The 20,157-nt window shown below is 43.6% G+C and overlaps 1 protein-coding gene across 1 annotated transcript in view; it reads right to left on the minus strand.

Moving 5' to 3' along the window:
* Positions 1-20,157, minus strand: part of thsd7ba (thrombospondin, type I, domain containing 7Ba) — a gene marked incomplete at both ends in the record, with an annotated part of 194,351 nt that overhangs the window by 142,072 nt on the left and 32,122 nt on the right. Inside the window, 3 exons of the mRNA XM_080019515.1 lie at positions 1,644-1,813; positions 3,188-3,436; positions 6,424-7,282. Coding sequence (XP_079875641.1) covers positions 1,644-1,813; positions 3,188-3,436; positions 6,424-7,282 — 1,278 coding nt within the window. The remainder of the gene's footprint in view (positions 1-1,643; positions 1,814-3,187; positions 3,437-6,423; positions 7,283-20,157) is intronic.

Here is a 20,157-nt window from a genome sequence, read left to right on the forward strand (position 1 = left end):
GCAATGCGACACGTGATGAAGTTCCGGACGTTGGCACATTAATAGACAAGAATATCCATGTCTCATTACGTCATTTCATATCCGATTTAGAATCCCTTTTCCTGCATGTGAGACCATGAAATGGTTTAAGTGTGGGGATCGCTCCATGGAAAACCCCCACGCTCCCCACCGGACTCCGAGCCACTCCAGCAACGCCCCAAGCCGGTCTACAAACCAGTGGAGCGTCTCTGTTCTCCACCGCCCTTCGGTGATCCAGTGTAGATATGTTAACGATACGATTCTTTTGAACGGCTCTTTTGTAGGAACGAATGGAACCAAGTCTTGCTGGGTGATGAGCTGTTTTTTAGTTATTTTAGGTCTTAAAGTTTTATGTTCTTGTTTTCCCAATCACACTGGAAAAATGACACGGCACTTTTCCGGCATGTTCGCGTCGTCAAACGTGACACACCAGAAAAAAAAAAGAAAAGAACCACATTTCTCCTGGAAATGGGAATGGCGAAAATTGCCTATTTTAGTGTGTTTACCCACGTTTAAAAAACACGTGTATACCCACTCATTTTGGTGGAAAAAACTGTATTAGCGAAAAACCTTTCACTTTCACTTTTGTTATTTATGCAAGCTGATCGATAACATTGGTGAGAATTTACTTTGTTTATCATTTGTTGCCATGGGGTTAATGCTGGATTGTCTATAAACAACTATACCTCAATTTTTGGAGACAAATGAAATGGGGAAACCACAAGTGAAACTGGCTGAAGCGTTTACCTAGTTTGCATTGCAAATTTTCTAGCCCTGTCCCCTATCAAAAATGTAAGTCACTAAACGGTGCATTATAGTAACAATGGCATTAAAGTGATATTATTTACTTTTGTCATGAGAGATCCTGTTTTCACTTTCTGTATTGAAAGATGAAGAATAAAAAGAAGATGACATAGCTGTCCTTCTCTTAGACCTCTGCATTTTCTTTGCTGAAAGTTGGTTGGGAATGTTTCCGTTCCATGGGATGCAACGCAAAAAAAAAACATGTCAAGTCACAACTGATTAAAAAAAAAAATTCTGTCTCTGCAGCCATGACTACATTCCCCACAGTTGATGTACATTTGAAACACCCAGCAGCCTAAGGTAGACAACCAGACATCCGCTTACAAATGCCAGTTACATGTGTTTTCCAAGTCCAAACAACATCTGGCTCACCATGCATCTATGTATCTTCACAGTGTTTCCTGTGCGACTGACACCAGAACTTTAGAACAAAAACAAAAGAAAAGAAAAAAAGAAAGTAAAAACACCAGTTCAACTCATAAAGCCATTGGCAGTTTTTGTGGCTTAATGCTCACCAAGATTTGATTTTCCGTCTGCAGTACTTTCTGCATCCGCTAGATCCTATATGCTTCAGTAGCAATTGCAAATCTGGACACCAAAGGTCATAAAAATCTCTAAGTTGTTTGCTGGCCCAGTGAACTTCTGGTGAGTTAAGATCCAATTCTGTGCTTGTAAATCCATTCCAGAATGCAGTTATGTTGCAGTGAAATGTTCCTGCAAGAACCTGCAGTTACAACCAAAACAGGCTTCAACTTCCAGAAGGTACTACCTATGGACAGGGCTGCGTTTTCAGAAGATTGAGGAACCATGCAAGTCTTTACCCTCCTTCCTGTGATGTGGAATGGAGTGGTCCGGGACCTGGACGCAATAGGCCTCCCTGGTCTGGATTCCACCTCCGCATAGAATACTGACGTTACCCAACCGTCGGTCCTGGTGGCTCAACAAGGGGGCGATTCGACACTCCCCCCAGTCTGTGGTCCTCCAAACATACCTGGATAGAATACACACACACACACACACATGTGCGCGCGCACCCACACCCACACACACACACACACACACACACACACACACACACACACACACACACACACACACACACACACACACACACACACACATTTGATTTTTAAGGACTTCATGCAAAACAAATAAAATCACTTTTCAATGTGAACTCTATTAATTAAAATATATTATAATCTTAGTCTGATTGTATATTATTTATATTAGTAGATGTATTATCCATCTCATTGCGATCTACTATTATAGGTGTCTTTTTCCAACCATGCTGAATTCAATTTACCTTACGATTTAAAAAACAAAATGAGGTGGAATATCACAGGTTTTTCACTGATCAGGTTTTATCACGCAAGTGCTTGAAGCAAGTGCTTGAAAGCCATACTTTTCAAGCACTTCAGCACAAAAGGGGCTATTTCAAGGCATTCAAGGACTTATTCAAGCATATGGTTATATAAAAAAAATGTAAAAAGGTATAAAAATGAATTCAAATTAGCACCCCACGCCCTTAAATTTTGTATCTCAGGAAACCTTGGCGAGGACACTGGAAAATGTTACCAAGCAGAACGCAGTAATATCAGTGCAGTTTAATAGAACAACAGCCTTCGGTAATCTATCAAACTCTTAATCTCCGTAATGACTTTTTCTCGAATCATGTAAATGCCTTGCTCTGAGGCTTGCCACGTAGCTTTGGCAAATTAATAAAAAAAATCAAATCTAACGGCATGGAAAATAATTCTCTATCTGCTACTTTATTTACTGCATAATATGCAGTAAATAAAGTACCAGATAGAGAACAAATTATTGTTTGTATCCACCAAGCTCATCTCACCACACACATGTCACTGTATGAACAAGGCTACTAAGCTACTATTATTCAGAGGTTGGTTATGTAAGTGGGTATGTGTAACTAGTAATTAGTTATGCATAGCTAGTTTCATTCAGTTAGGTTTGGACAGGGAAGGTATTGTTACATTTGATTTTAGTTGTGTTAGATCTCCTCATCAGAAATGTCTGTAACCCTCATTTTACTGAAGTAGAATATTTGAAAAACCATGCAACTGTGAATAGTACTCGTACTTGAGAAACAATTTGATCTTATGTTGTTTTATCTATTATTATTATTATTATTATTATTTTTCATTTAAGCATAGTGAGAAGTACTAAATTATGTAAACAACATTTTAATGTCATTTTAAGGACGGGAGGGTTAGGGTACGTGTTAGGGTTCGGAGAGGGTAGGGCTAGGTGAGGGTAGGGTGATCTAGGCTGTAATTTACATTAATTCAAGTGAAAACCGAAGACCGCAAGCCCACTCTGCCACAAAGTGCTTGTTTAATTACAACACCTAGGGCAGTTTGGTAGTAAATCTCCGATGATGTTGCAGGCTTCTTTTTCTGCAAAAGCAGGACATTTCATCCCGCCGCCAACGGGGATCTGTGTCATCGCCCGGGCCCGAATCCGGTAGCCGGGCGACAGGTCGGCGGCGCGGCAGGTCTTGGAGCAAGGGCTCCATGAGGACCAATCATCTGTCTCGCAGTCCTTGGGCATCACGCAGGTCTGGAAGGTCAACGGAGAGTTGTCTTGGGTACAGAGACTGCATGGCGAGAAGAGCGGGGAAGGAACAAAACAAAGCAAATAGATTCTGTTACAGAGATATGTTGTGCACTGACAGACAGAGATGTAAAGAAGATTCAAGATTCAAGATTCAAGATATTTATTTATCACATACTGATATATACAAGCATACATATACAGTTACTCCTCACTTAACGACCAAGTTCCATTCCTAGGACCAGGTCATTCAGTGAATTGGCCGATAAGCGGGGACCTGTGTTAATTTAAGGGGGCGTGGCCATTGAGAACGCTAGTGTAGTGAATACTGACAGACTGCGGGAATGAGACTGAGAACAGTGATGAGATGAGATGTATACAGTGTATATAGTGGATACAGTGTATAAAGTGTATAAGGTGTATGTAGTGTATATAGTGTATATAGTCTACATAGTGTATATAGTGTAAAAAGTATATATAGTGTATATAGTATATATAGTATATAAAGGGTGATGCGCGATAAGATACTTGACGCTGAGACACCGCGCACGCCGCGGTATCGTATTGTGCAGCGTGGTCGGAGAGCTGGTCGTAAGTCCAAACGGTCTTTAAACAGGTAGGTCGTTAAGTGAGGACTACCTGTATTCAGTGAAATATCATTACAACGCACCCGGAGATTCCAATAAATACTAACTGACAAAATAGCTAAATTATTAACCAACTAACTAAACTAACTGAACTAACTGATTCCTAAAACATAATAAATAGAATGAAATAAGAGTAAAAGGATAATATACTGAACAGCAAAACAAAATAGAAATAAGAGGAAAAGGCTATTATGGATATCCAGATATGTGCAATAAAGTGGCATGTGAATAAATCATACATCTCTGTCACTAAAAAAGAAAACCTCATTTGATAAGTTAATGCCTTCGCCACCCTTTCGGGGTTTGACAAATAAGGCACTCAGAGTAAGAGTGGGAGAAGAATGGAAGAGAATATGACAGATGTCAGCAGGGGCTGGAATTTGATTAGGCCCTTTTGAGGCAGCCGGGATTGAAAATGACACAACAAATCACAAGAAATACCATCCGCTCGGATGGTATTTGTGTTGTTGTGTTGTGCCAAAGTACATGACGTACACAAGTACATGAAGTACATGAAGTGCACTTTGATGGTATTTGTGTTGTATTGTGTTGTGTTGTGTTGTGTTGTGTTGAAGAACATGAAGTACACTCACATGCATGGACAAATGACCCTTCCTGTTTGCCTCTACACGTGGCATTATCATGTAAGCCAAAGTCATGTTGGCCAATATCCTACAGAGCAACTTCTGCATAGTTGCATTACATTACGTAATTTGACGCTTTTGTCCAAAGCGATTGGGAGCAGTTAGGGGTTAAGTGTCTTGCTCAAGGACACTTCAGCATGCTACCAGGAGGAGCTGGGGATCGAACTGGCAATCTTCCGACTGCTAGACGACTTGAGCCACTGCCCTCACCCCAGTTCATAGAGCCAGATCTTAAATGGTGCAAAAGAAAAGTGCTGCGCTCACTTTGAAATAATTCATATTATGAACGAATGCATTCGTCACAATTAAAATTTCCTTTGTTTAATTTGGACAATTTAATTAGTTAGGTGTATTATGCTGTGAGCTCATGCTCATTTGGTGTGGATTTTACTTGGTAATTAGACTGTAATTAGAAAAGTGGAATAAATCTGAAAAACTCAGGTGGGAAATATGAATTCAAAAGCTCCAATCTTCCTCATAAGTGAAAAAGTTAATCAGGCCCTGAAAATGATCCCTACACTCCCCAATCATGAGAGTCACTGGCCTAACCTCATCCTGAAAAATGTGCATAACCAAATGTTGGCTGTTTTATTGAAACCCACGCCCCCTATACCCACCCCTTCCCCCAAAGTTTTCAATTCCAACAATAAACCTGCACAGAAAGAGAAAGAAAATGTGAGTTTGAGAACCAACACTATGCTGTATCCAAAAACTGTACACAAGAGTTAAAACGTTGATTTACAGGACAGCATCGATTAAATTCCCAGGCCCATCAGAAGTAGACTATGGGCCAAGTCAATAAGTTGCAATGCATTGCTCATTCAGACAGATAATGAGGTTATTTTCGTTACTCAAATCACTCTCCCTAAACTGGTTCCTAATGCCATGATTACCACAAGTGGAAACGAATGTAATAAAAGTGTGTTCATTCATATTTTAACAATCCACTTATAACATCACTTTCCACCTAGATACTGGCGGCTTGTCAATAATAAGGCGCACAATGACTTTTCACCACATACGTAATCTTTACCGGCTATATCTATTAAATTTCATGTCCATGTGAGGACTGCATGTTTGTGAGTCTGTGTCTCAGGAAGTGTCTGCAGGTCCGTGGGTATTTGCATTTGTGTATTTTATGCAGAAAATCTATTCTTATCAAACCCAAATACCGGGGTTAATCTGAACAGCAGGGTTAAAAGGGGAGCACAATTTGACATTTACCACAATAGGACAGTGTTACCATGTAAATACACCACTGAAAAGCCAGCACTCACATAATCTTACGATAATTGAAAAGTTAATGGCCTTAAAATAAGCCATTAAAATGCCCAAAACAAATCAACATGAACGCGGTCACACTTGATGCTACAAAACCAAAGGAAGTGTGAGAGAAATAAAATGTTATAAAAAAAACCTTAATTCTGTGTTCTTTTGGTTGTTAGGTACACTAATTAAGTCACAGGGCACATAGCACCACTAACCTTGCATGTTACATCGGTGGAAAACAGATTAACATGAGACTGGACCCTTCATCTGTGCCCATTGCCCCTAAACCCACTGCACAGGATTCTTCTCACACAGCCTGCTACTTCAAACACTGCTACCTCGATAACCTGGGTTTGATACCGCAAAGAAAAATAAATGGGCGGTATTTTCTTGCCGCATGGACAACACCCAAATTTTTCCTGAGATTCCCCATGCCTCATCCCTTTCAGCGAGTCACGGGATGGGCTTACCTCAGCATGGCGTTCTTGCCGTCGCTTCTCATGCAGCGAACCTGCCGCGTCTGGTAGCCCAACTCCAACTCCCAGGACATGGGGAGTCTTTTAGAATGAGGGTGTGGGTTGTGGTGGTATTGATGATGGTGGTGGTTGGCAGAGGCCAGCATGTGACGCTTGACTGTGTTTTTCTCCTTGGAGATTCCAGCAAAATCCACGGTGGTCCTGCCAAGCAGAACGCCCTTTTGGTGCGGCAGCCGACATTCACTCCAAGGTCCCACTTTGAGGCTGTACTGGTACTGGCCATCCCCAACAGGGCAGGGCTCTGGGTTGGAGCAGCTCCTGGTCTGGGTCAGGTTGGGGCAATTTGCCCCGCCGTACAACGGTGTGGCCAGGACGTGTCGAGTACGGTGCTGCAGGCCCGCACTGCAGGTCCTGGTGCAGCCGGACCAGGAGGTAAAGTCCGTCACCACGCAGTCTTGGGGGCAGGGGATGAGGCACGCCTGCTCCACCTCCGGCCTCTGGGAAAAAAAGTCGCATATCCTGGGGGCCACGGCCGTGCGGTTGGAGGTGCGCACACAGAGGACAGTGCGCCTCTGGATGCCGTGCTGTGCGGTGACGCACTCGGACGTCCTCAGCTTGAGCTCATTGGAAAAGAACGGGACCAAGACGCAGCCTCCCCAGTCAGACACCTCCCATGCAAACAGGTCCTGATGCCAGTCACAGACCTTGAAGCAGTGCCGCTGGCTCTCCGGCTTGTCAGTCTGCCGGCAGTGGGAGTGGTGGATGGTCCAGCCTTCTGTGTGGACACACCACAGGATCCTGGTCTGAAACCCACCTGTGCCGCACTCTTCTCCCATACACTGACCCCACTGACCTGATGGGGAAAAAAAGGAAACAAAAAGTGTGTGTATTTTTCATTAAAAACTGAAGCTTTGGCAGCTTTAGTTTTTCTTTTTGTTCCAATTGCAGCTTATCAAGCAGAATGCAACGGCAGAGATGTTGCAAACACACCAGTTTATTGTAGTGAGTGGCAAGATGTAACAGGCCGGGCGCACATGTACAGATAACATGACAGAGGCTCTTCCCGTGTGTGTGGGGATGGGTGATTTACCTGTTGCTCATTAATTGCTCTGATGAGCAACAGGCATACAGCCACCCTTATCCCAGGCCCAATTACCTAGACCCAAGACAGGTGTGGCTGCTTAAACCACCCCACACCACAATGTTATACACAGCCAAGCAAGTATCATTGAGTCATTCGAAAAAAGGATATTGAACAAATTAATGTAATTGCTATTCTGGGAAATGTTGCCCGGCCTGCTCTAATCATTCACTTAATTCAAGGGATTATCCTTTTTTGGGGTTTTCATTGAGGTGCAGGATCTGAAGAGAAAGGACATGAAAACAAGTTCAATATAAATTTAAAGAGAAAGTGTGAAATAGAAACATTAATACAACTGCAAATATGACCTCCAATCCTATCTGCTATATGAAAAGATGTGATGGAAGACAAAGAGTGGACAATCCACGCTGAGTGGGTTGTCCATCAGGGATTATAACGGCCTAACTCTTTAAAAGAGAAATGGGTGGTTGCCAAATCATGTAACATTGTTCATGTCTGTCTCTTAAATTCAACCTTATTTCTTCAACGTGCAGAATAATGGTCAGATCACTATGCCATACTATGACGGGAGGGATATCTTTGTTCCCCACCAAAACATCATAATAAGTGTGTTTAGCTTTAATTAAACCACAATTGTTGCTGTGCTCTCTTCAGAGTAGATGTGAATCCTGAAACTCCAGAGAACAATTAGGATAGGGTTGGTTTGATTTGGAGACTGAATATTATTGGTAATATTAAAACAATTTTGACCTGTGAAGCTTTAATTTACTGCCAAGAGCAAAGCTGTGTGGGAGCAGATGTGCCTCAGTTAGATTGGATTTGTCACACAGTGGGGAAATCACCAGATATAACTTATGTAGTTTCATTGAATAATGGAGCTATGAATGACCTTAAACTGGACAAGGCAGTTTAAACCTGTCTGGAATTGATGGAACATTCACTGATCTGCATTCATCCTGTTCATCTTGACTTCCCACTTCATTTTAATTGTGTTCATGGGAGGTGATAAATTGTAGGGTGTTATAAAAGCGGACACTAGCTTGTTAAGGCCTTTGTATAGGTGATACCCTTGAAATACAAGTGTCAGTGTGGTTATGGGGCAGGTGTGGTTGTTGTGGTTGTAATCCGCATGAAAGAGGCCCAACCTATAGGATGTAGACTTTTTTTCATGACTTCTAAATGAACTTGGAATCAAAAAACTGCTTTCAAAAGTGCAGCAAGCGCAACTTTGTCACTACAGTAGGTGGCAGAAAATAATTTTCTTTCTTAATTCTGTACTGGCAGGAAAAACCAGGTATCGCTTAATTCAGCTTTGACGCCTGCTAAAGAAGGAAGTTCATTCTTGTATAGCCTTTCTGCACAAACCTGATAGTATGTAATACAAGAGAAGACTAAAAGATCCTGTTCCTATTTTTAGCATCTGGCTATTTCAACTATCTAATGGAACACCTGGTTTGTATGTCTTCGCAAGACATGCAAATCCTTACAAAAACATTTACATTTAAATTGATTCATTTGGCAGACACTTTTGTCCAAAGTGACTTACATGAGAGGCAAGAAACATTCAAAGCATACATCAACCATTGAAGAAACCTCAAACTTAAGTGCATGAGCACCTGTTTCTAAATTCACACAGATACAAGTGCAAGATATCTGTAAGGAATCAGAATAAAATAGTGTCGCTGGTAAAAAAAAAAACATGGATCTGCAATATGATAATACTGTTGTTGTTAGTGTGTTATGTCAAAAGGACAACTTAACACTAATCAACAACATCAACTCGAATGTTATGAGTGCAGTATGTCAATACAGCAACTTAAAACTAGTCAACATCAACAAAAACAGCCATAGCTAGGATAGGATCAGATATTCAGGTGTTACTGAAAGAGCAGGGTCTTCAGGTGTTTCTTGAAGGTTGTAAGTGACTCTGCAGAAGGAAACAGGCTGGGCAGCTCCTTCCACCACTGCGGCACCACGCATGAGAAGAGTCTGGATTGAGAACTCATACCACGCAGTGGAGGCACCACCAGCCGCCGCTCATTTGCAGACCTTGGGGCATATGGCCTGATACGTGATGCAATGTGCGTGGGTGCATCAAGGATTTGAACTTGATGCGGGCAGCTACAGGGAGCCAGTTGAGAGAGAGGAAGAGAGACGTGATATGTGCGAGGCACGCTGCTACATTCTGAATCATCTATCAAAACATAGATTGCGTTGATTGTGCAATGTTATAGGGACATTTTCATCTAATTCACACATTAACTGTCTTCCGAAGTCTTCATAAGCATCATAAGCTCTGTATAATTGTTTTGTTTTTTTAATCTTTAAAATGTCGGTTCTGTTTTAAGCTGTGCCTCACAATCTCACAGTCACAATGTATAATTTCTTATAATTATAATTAATGATAATTTATTGTATGTATGTTTGAAGTTAAGTTCCTGATTGAACTTGATCTCCCGGGGGGCTCAAATATTTGCACTGTAACATAAATTGTGAATTAGAAAAGACTCTATGTTGAGTGATGCAGTTGCAATGACCTCTCTTGAATAACACAGAGAAGGTTGACTGAGGTCTTCAATGAGCAATTTGGAATTGTCAGGAAAAAAAATTAATTAAACCGCAATTTCCCCAAATCTCCGAACATCAGAAAGAGAGGTTAATAAATTAGGTTGAACTGTTCGCACGGTTAATTTTGTTTTTAGTTAATTTAGAGAAATTAAATCAATTTGCCTGATCTAATTTGTTTGTCTGAGATGGTGACGTTCACATCTTATCCACAGTCACTTGGCCACATGCTGTGAAAAGGAGGTTTTGTTTTATCTCTTTCAATTGGAATTAAATTGACATAATTATGAGATGCGAGCGCTTCACAACTGCTTTCAAACAATGATTTGTCGAGACGCTTTCGTAAGTAAAAAAATAAATAAAAGGTGTGCCATAGACATCTGTTGTTAACTCTGTGTTCCCCAGTCAACAATCGTCACTGCAGTGCTGCTTTAAAGCCGTCACTTTCTGCTTTGGGGGGCAATATTTCAAACTGCTGAATTGTTTCATAGTTCATCGGAGCACATCATTGACTCCATTGGTCTCAGCTTTGCAATACTAATGGAGACGCAGTCTGACTCGACTCATGGCGTTTGTGTTATGGTAAGTGCAATATCCTTCCGCTTCCCTCAGCTGCATCCAAACACAAAAAAAGTACACTATTAGTCAAAAGTGCAAAGTGCAGGATTTCATGATTGTCACACGTCACCGTCCTTGAATATAAATTTCGGACAACACACACAATCACATTTACACCCTTAACCGATGGACGAGGTAGAATAATTAAAAGGCAGAAGAAAGTGCAACATCAACGGTAAACCAGGACAGATTCCATCATCGTACGATCCTGGCAGATATGTTTCTAAAGTCATTAAGTGTAATTTTTTTTTTCATTGGCATTGGCATTCTGGAGTCACATCATGTAAATGTGACCCTCACACCCCCTTCGCACCTCCACTGCACCTGCTGGTTTTCCACCGCGCCCTGGTGCTCCCGCCATCACTATTTCATGGTCACTAAACATTCTCCCAGTAATTCCTTCTCTCTCAGTGTGATTTTCTTTCATGCTTTCAATACAAAACACGGTGTGTGTATGTGTGTGTGTGTGTGTGTGTGTGTGTGTGTGTGTGTGTGTGTGTGTGTGTATGTGTGTATGTGTGTATGTGTGTGTGTGTGTGTGTGTGTGTGTGTGTGCGTGCGTGCGTGTGTGAGTGGGTGTGTGTGTGTGTGTGTGTGTGTGTGTGTGTGTGTGTGTGTGTGTGTGTGTGTGTATGTGTGTGTGTGTGTGTGTGTGTATGTGTGTGTGTGTGTGTGTGTGTGTGTGTGTGTGTGTGCGTGCGTGCGTGTGTGAGTGGGTGTGTGTGTGTGTGTGTGTGTGTGGGAGTGATTCCAGTGGCAGGGGGAGCCAACACGGGCACCAGTTCCTCCCTTGCTTCCCCTCATCTCTGAAGCTCTGAATAATAACTCTCTCTGTCTGTTGGCATCACCATCTGTCAGGCACCCGTCACCCTCCTCATCTTGTGTCTCGGGGAGTGGAGCCCAGCGGCCCGATGTTCATCAGATCCCTGACACACATTGTAGACCTGCCGTCACCTTGGGGTGTCTCCCTGTCTGCGCCCAGTGGATTTAAGTGCATTTAAACCACCCCCCCCAAAAAAGATCACACCTCTTCCGTTTTTGTTGCGTTTGAAGTGGTGTATTCACTGTGTTTGAATATAATTAGTTTATAGTCAATTACTAACCACACTTGGCTAGTTAAAGGGGACATATTATCAAAAACTCACTTTTTCAGTGCTTTGCAGTATGTGCACATACCTGTGGGTGAAATAAGACTACCCAGTAAGTTTCTTATGGGCTCCCGATTTGAGAAAACATGTGATTCTACAAGCCGTTCAGATTTATCTCCTGCTCCTACATCAGGTGAGGGCCCATTAGAATTAGTACCGTCCAAAAAAAGAAAAAAGCAAAGAAGAAGGAGAAAGAAAGTGGGATCAATACCAACTGTCTGTGACAAAACTACAGACGAGGGAAATAAATCATTGTGCTGTGTGTTTCTTTTCAAACCTGTCAACCCTCTCATTTTTCTTGGGATTCTCCCCTATTTTTTTCCTTTCTTCCTTCGCTGTCCTCCTGCTTTAAATATTCACCCGTAAATCTCTCATATTTTTTTGCTTCAGAAAAAAAGGGGTAGGCTGGGTGTGCGATCAGAGCGACCTCAGCTGTGTGCTTTTCTCCAAACAAAACCAATAAAAACAGTGTGTTATTATTGTAGCTGGATGCAGCAGAGGACTCTGAGGCATATCTACCCATCTTTGAGGGCACCGCAGAGGCGTGCTGTTAACCAAAGAAGGAATGGGCAGTGCGTCTCCTCCGCCAGCCTCGCTCTACACTATGACATCCCCAGGTGGGCCATTCTGGACTGGCTGGGTCACATGTGGGAGCTCACTTTCAAGGCTGCTGGCACCAGCCAGCTTCGCTCGTTGCTCTAGGCCAGCACCTTATGGACGCTGGACGTCGTTGCCTCCAACTGGAAACCCCGTCGGCAGGGGAGGTGGTGAAGACTGTCGACCAATTCGCCGGAGCGGAGAACGACTTGTCCCTTCCCCCTAGAGTCAGCAGGAGGACAGGGCGAGTTCCTGAGCACCGCCCCACCTATCCCAGCTCCTTGGAAAACATTCCCTGCATGTACCCCAACTCACACCAACAGAAACACCTAACAATCCCATTCACGCACTAACCCCTCCCTCCCCTCCTTCCCACAGGGCCTAGCCTCAGTGTCAGTTGTTCCGGACCCACCGGGGGCCCCGTAGACCCTGGGACAGAGATGTTGGCAGTGCGGATGGCCAGTTAATTGAGGTGGGACAGGTGGTTCGGGTCGTTAGCAAGCCAGCCCCCTCTCCTGGTCCAGAAAGGAGGTACAGTATACCAGTAAATTTACAGGGGGGTCACACACCAGGCTCTGTTGGAATTGGGCTGCATGCAGACCCTGATGCACCAGCGTCTGGTTCGACTTGGGACACTGGTGGGGGTGTCATGGGTGGTGATAAGGTGTGTGCATGGGGGTATTCATGAGTACCCAGTAATGCTAGTGGAAATTCACTATCAGGGGAAAAAGCATAGAGCGAAGGCCACGGTTAGCTCCTGCCTCACACATCCCTTCATATGAGGGACTGATTGGCTAGGGTTTAATAGGCTAGTTAGGGGGGTAGTGAGGGCACTTTGAGGACCGGTGTAGACGTGTGAGTGGTGCTCATGGGAGACACAGGGTCATCTGTTGGCACTGAGAGAAGAGAGCCACAAGGACCTTTGAGGGAGAGCACACAAGCTCCTGAGATCAGCCCCATGGCAGATTTCCCGCTTGAACACTCACATGCCGACACCCTGCACTCAGCCTTTGACCAGGTTGTCACGGTGCCCAGCTGTGCCCCCATTTATCAGTTTTCCTCGTGTTTCTACGCAGTTCCTCTTCCCTTCTGTCTCCTGCCTCCCCCTGTTTGTCTCTGTGTGTGTGTGTTGGCGTGGGCATGGCTTCCGTCTCATCTTCCCTGGCTCCTGGCTCCACACTGGCAGGCAATCTATACCTCATCATCGCTTCAGGATAAGAGTCCCGGCTTTTCACCCACTCATCGCCACCTCTGTTGTATTGCATTCTATTCAAACCAAGATCCAAGTTTTCTTCAGTTCCTCATGTCCACAATCTGCATCCCCATTCCCTCAGGATTTCTCCTCCTGCCTGCCTGTCTGTTGTTGCTTCGCCACCACCCGACCCACCAGCTCCGCACCCATGTCCCCCATCTTCCTGTCTGCTACACCCAGATCCCTTTTCCCTTATTCTGCTTCCACAGGATCCTATCCTTACAATTAACTTTTCCCTTTGACGTACCCTGAGTCTATGTCCTGCATTTGGGTCTCATCTGTGTTCACGTAACACAGGTGATGAAAATCAATGGTCAACTGGTGTCCACTGGCACAGCTCCCACTTGTGATTACTCCAGGATAAACTGTACAGGGTGAGTCATGACACTCAAACAGAGGAAGAGGTTACTCAATTGCTCGTGCCAAGAGGCTGTCGGGAAATGGTTTTCCAGGCGGCTCGTCGCAATCTTATGGCCGTTTACCTGGGTTATGAGAAAACACTGAACCAGTAAATAGCCCGTTTATGTTGGCTGGGGATTTGCACAGACATGTAACAGTGGTGTGTGTGTCCTGCCACGAATGCCAGTTAGTCAATCCGTGGGCCACACCAAAAGCGTCATTGCATGCCCTTCCCTTAATTGAGGTCCACTTAGATAGAATTGGGATGGACCTCATCGGGCCTTTAGACTGGAGTGCACGGGGATACCACATTGTGTTAGTCCTGGTGGATTATGCAACATGATATCCCGAAGCTGACCCCCAGCGCAGCATCTCTGCAAAGAGTGTTGAATCCCAAAGTCTGGATCCCGAAAGAGATTCTGACTGATCAAGGCACTTCATTTATGTCACAGGAACTGTGCGAATTGTTGGGTGTGGGGCGTGTTCGATAAAACACTGAAGAACATGGTTCGTAAAGTTCATTCACAAGGATAGCCAAAACTGGGATAGGTTGTTGGACCCTCCGTTAATTGCAGTGTGGTAGGTTCCCCAGGCCTCCACAGGATTTTCTCCCTTTGAGCTCCTCTTTGGTAGAAAGCCCAGGGGTGTGTGACCTGCTTTAGGAAAGCTGGGAGGGAGGTCCAAGCATAAGTAAAAATGAAATTCAATACGCCCTAGATCTGAGAGCAAAACACATTTGAGCAGTCACGGGAGAATTTGCTCGAGGCACAGGAACGCCAATGACGAAGGGGCTCAGCTGAGACAATTCTCACTCGGAGATTAGGTCCTCATTTTACTAACCACGTCTAGCTTGAAATTACTCGCCAAGTGGCAAGGGTCCTTTGTGGTCACACATAAGAAGGGGATTATGAGGTTGTACGCTCTGACGGGGACCTGTCTTAAAGTGGAATCAACCCACCCCTGTCCCTTGTGACCACTCTCACCGGGCCAGAGAGAAGAGGTTCCAATATGCAACGGCGGTTTGCCAATGTTTTCTCCCCCTTTCCAAGGCACACCACCCTCATAGACAATGTAGTTTCTTGATCAATTTGATGTGTTGATGAAGAAGGAGTGACCGCTGACGCTGACTTGAGTAAAATATTCGATTTATTACAAAAGAACAGCATCAGACCAGTCTTGCCATGGACGGTCTGGGAGAGAACCGAGCCGGATGGATTCTCTGTCGAATGCAACTCGCGCGGGTCTTTTATACTGGCCCAAAGACAACATTTACCATTTGGTTCCCCTACATAGGTCACAGGTCACACTTCACCTCCCTTATCACCAGGACCCCTGGTAATGTGCTCTCTCTCTCGGGACCCCTGGCACCGTCTCTTAGTAATTGTCTTATACGATGGGGCTGTCTTGGGACGACTCATGTAGCTCCATTGTGCTGGTATCAAAGCCTTATGGATCTATATGGTTCTGCACGGAATATTGCATAGTGCATGATGTGTCAGTGTTTGATGTCTATCGGATGCCACGGGTCGACGAACTCCTGTACCGACTTGGCATGGCTGACACTGGATTTGGGGCTAAAGGGCTAATGGCAGGGCACCAAGCACAGGGTGCTATACATCAGTCGAAAGCTCTCCCAGAGGGAGACCAAATACAACACCCTGGACCCTAGCGGTCAAGTGGGCAATCAGCGCCTTCCGATACTACTTCTTGGGATGTCCAGTCACCCTCTATTCGGACCACAGCCCAATCCAATGGCTGATGCCTATGAAGGATGCAAACGCCCAGATCACACGTGGTATCTGGCTTTACAGTTCAAAGTGATCCATAGTCCAGGGGCTAAGATGGTGGTGGCTGGCTTCCTCTCTCGCTCTGGGGATTGAGAGGAGGGGAGTTTGCTGTCGGCTCGATGGTTACCCAGACTAAGTCGGCCGTTGGGGCTATGTTGTAGGGGGGGCGTGGTTTGGCTGTTGCAGGGGGGTGGGGGGAGCAGTGGCTCAACTGGCACTAAACACTGTGGTGGGTAGTTGAACTAGTTGACAAAGGCTTTAGAAACTGCCGTCTGTTTCATCTCTGTCTCTTCTCTCTCACAGTGAGGCTGGGTCCTGACCCCAGAACACTGAATTTAACACACCTGAAAAGGTGTGTTTTGTGTTCCCCGAGGGGGCAGGAGCACCCGAGAATTTCAGTTGGTTTCTTCTCTAGTCTTTTTGCTTGATTTGAAGAACAATAAAGCCTGACTGTACCGAACCCTCTTGTCCATTCATCCACCCCGGCCCACACAACAGACAGCCTTGTCACACAGTGTTTCGATCATACTTAAGCAAGCTTTCACTGGCCGAGTATAACAAGGCATGTGTCATAAATTTTGACAATTAAATCACTGCGGAATGAGAAAATCTCTCTTTACTGCATTGCATCATCTTAAAGATTTTCCCTAACTACAGGCAAACATCTGCTGAGTTTCAAAGACATCCATCCTCAACTTTTTCTCCCTGAGTTGAAGTTGGCTGTTTCGTACACAGGTCTTTTGTCACGACACTTTTTAATTAAATGATACCTATGCAGCTGAGCATCGTTGTGTAGAAAAAAAGGCATCCCCCATGCCAGGCTGCCATCAATCGTAATTTATGAGCAGTGAGGTGCATCCTTAATTGCGACATTCATTTATGCAGCAAATTCACAAGATTATCATCAGCCAGTCAATCTATCTCTGTTCGACCTGAATCAGCTCATTTCTACCAGGTGTTTACTTGGTAAATTGGAAGGAATTTGTGACACGAGAATAAAATTTGTTATTAATCACACGGTTTCAGGGATAGAGGGGGCAGCTTATGGGTGGCAATTCCTCTAAAATTCAAAACACATAAAAGGTAATGCTGAAAAAACAAGCAGCGCGATTCACAGCAAGTGCATTTAGCTTATGCAGTTGAAAGTTCACGCTTCCAGTCTTGCTTTGTATTTGAATGACAATTTATAGACTCCCAAAAGAGCAGTGCAAGAGAATTTATTTGTGTTTTTATTCCTGCTTTTCTAATGAGCTGCAGTCACAGAAGCATAGCTTAGTTCCCTTCAGAAAAAATGTCAAAAGCGGCTTAAAAATGCCACAGTAAAGAATTACCTTGAGGGTGTGATAGAGCTCATGTCCCCAATGGGCCCCTGTCATAATTTACCATTTGGACTTAAGGCATCAACAGCAGATGGCCTGTCTTTAATTACGAGCAGAAATATATCGCAAAAACCATCCCTTTGCATGAACTAGTGACTTTCTGCTCTGATTCAGGGGGAAATAAGTGTTGAATCAATCAGTACCATAGGAGATTTTGATATTGCCGCATGAGGTGAAAACTGTTTCCTAGTTTACACTAGGTGGCCAAGTAGCGCACCGTACTGAAACTGCACCCAATAACAAGGGTCAAAGCTCATCAAAGCTGAGTCTGATTGATTCAGAGGGGCCTGTTTTTTCTCCAGGTAAGCATTCCCAGCCTAAGTCAGGATGAAATAAATAGAAACGGGACCGACGCGATCCAATATCGGTATCGGGTGCCAATACTGATGTCATTCACTTATTGGATATCGGAATGACGTTGCCAATCCACGTGCTCATACAAATTCCATTCCATAACTTGCGCTGGACTGTGAGCCAACCGTTTTATTTTGCTAATTTAATGGTCTGCCACCTCAGGAATTCAACTTGGCAAATAATTAACCTGTAAAGCACAGTGCGCGAATAGGAACTGGCAGTTGGAGTTGGGCAAACCATGACTGTGATCGATGTAGCCATTCAGCTGTGTTTGTCCTCAAAATAAGATGTCATGACACCGACGTATATAATATGCACCGCCATAAAGCTACTGGGAATTGTAGTTCTAGTCGTGTAGCACCACACTGAAACGAATTACCAGATGAGGATTAAAAACGACATAGATACGTCCATTGGCTTGCCGGTTGCATCTGGTTTAAAACCAAAATACGTCTACTGCAACGTCGCCGCCATATTGGAATGGGCACGACTGGCCTGTAAAAAAATACAAGTAAACAGCTGCTGTTTTTCTGGAAAAAAAGCACTATGCACAACAATAATCAGAAGAAAAAATGGCTCTGGAATTGGAATCAATATCAGTATCGGCACATATATATCAGAATCAGATCGGAACTGGAAAAACAGTGGACCAGTGCATCTCTAGAAATAAACAGCACTGTGCTAAACCATGTGGACGCTTTCAGGGTGTTGAAGGAGCTATGATGGGTCCGCCCTCACTACAGGAAAAATAAATCTAACCAAGTATACAGTGTATTCTTAGGGTGCTATGTTCTTCTCAGTTGCTCATTAATTTTCTGGGTCAAGACTTGATTGCCATTCATCTTCAAACATCCCATTCACTTTTGTAATCTTTCTTACCTAACCCTCATCAACTGCAGACGGTGTTCAGCAGTATATTATTTTATTTTTCACTATTTTTGGCATTTTCATTAACCCTTGACAGGCTTTAATATATACCACCTACAAGAGAAGAAACTAAACAAAGATATGTAGATTGAATGGGCAATACCTCTGTGTTTTCCTTGTCTCTATGATTCCGTGGTGCTAGTTTTTTTTATGTCTGAGCTCTTGTTTTTTTTTATTGTATGGCTTTTTTTTTCATGAGTGTATTGTCTATTATATTGTCTCTGTAAGGTTGATGTCTGTCTTCAGGCCGGCTTGCTTTCACATCTACAGCTCCCCCAGTAATTTTCGGATAATTTCAGGGTTGCAGTGCATGTGTCAAAAGCAGCTTTAGTGTCACTATTGAAGAGTGAAAGTGAACACAGCGATCATTCAACAAAAGGTAGGTTAAGAGGTATTATCAAAAGGATGAAATTATTTCATTTCACGTGTTTTAACAAGATCTTGAACATTTGATCTTTTGCCACTACATCAGTTGTCATAAATGTACGAGGGTGACTGTGGAATCAATTTGTTGCAGCGTGGAATGCCATGGAAAACATAAATATCTAAAAAACTCTGGAGGTGGCCTTTAAATAATGGTTAATGAATGAAAATATATTAAAACAAAATGGGTGACAAGGGAACCATTGTCCTCCCAAATCGTCTGCCTTCAAGATTAATATGATTGATAACTAAGTCGAAACAGCAAATAGCTGGATCTAAAATAATTACGAGAAAAGAAAGAAAAAAGTTATGCAAGCTTCCAATTTGAGTGTTGTGCTCAACGCTTTCCATTTTGCAAACTGAAAATGCTCATTCAAAGTCCTTGGCCATGCTGATGTTCAGCTTTCAAAGATAACTTATTTGCTTTTGTTGAAAGTAACTCCAAATGGCAAAAGCTCAGCACCCCAATCTATGTGTGGCTTCATTTCCAAACATATTTCTGTTGGCTGGCTGTTAAATAGTCTCAGGAGATTGAATAGTTATTCTGTCAGGAGCTCATTTTGTTTCTTTTAAATTCCCGCTCATACACCCGTGGACCCTCAAGCTTTGATTTTCAGGTGGACGATCTCTCAGGAGCCCTACAGAGGGTTTGCAATGTCTCTGCGGTGATCAGACTATTTCCTGTGTAATTGCTTGTCTTATGAGGTCTCCTTCATGCCCGGCTTGGGCCTGCACGGAGGTGACAAGTAATTGGATAGGATGTCACTCACTCCTGTGTGTGTCTGTCTTCTGCTGACCTGGGACTTTCTCTCTCATAAGCACAGGGGCAGAACTAATGGTCATATCTACAGGCAGCAACCCCAGGAAATGCCCTGCTGCTTTTGATATAAGGTCCCCAGGGTTACCGTGTGACAGAGACAAAACGACACTGGTGTCTTCGGGGATACAGTATGCCTGGGATACACCTGCTGACTTTTCAGAAAAAATAAATAAATAAATAAAAAATAAAAGGCTTACAGTTAAATCCCACGGTGAAAATTTTGTTACGGTTAATGTTCCTGTTTATGCACCTATTGATTGCATACAGCATATCACCTATATTTCTTCTTCACAGGTTATTCACGTCACACATGAAATATGCGGCCTTAACTAAAATCTGTCTCTGTTTGTCTGTGGA

Source organism: Zeus faber, assembly GCF_960531495.2.
Source record: "Zeus faber genome assembly, chromosome: 18".
NCBI classification, from domain to species: Eukaryota; Metazoa; Chordata; class Actinopteri; order Zeiformes; family Zeidae; genus Zeus; species Zeus faber.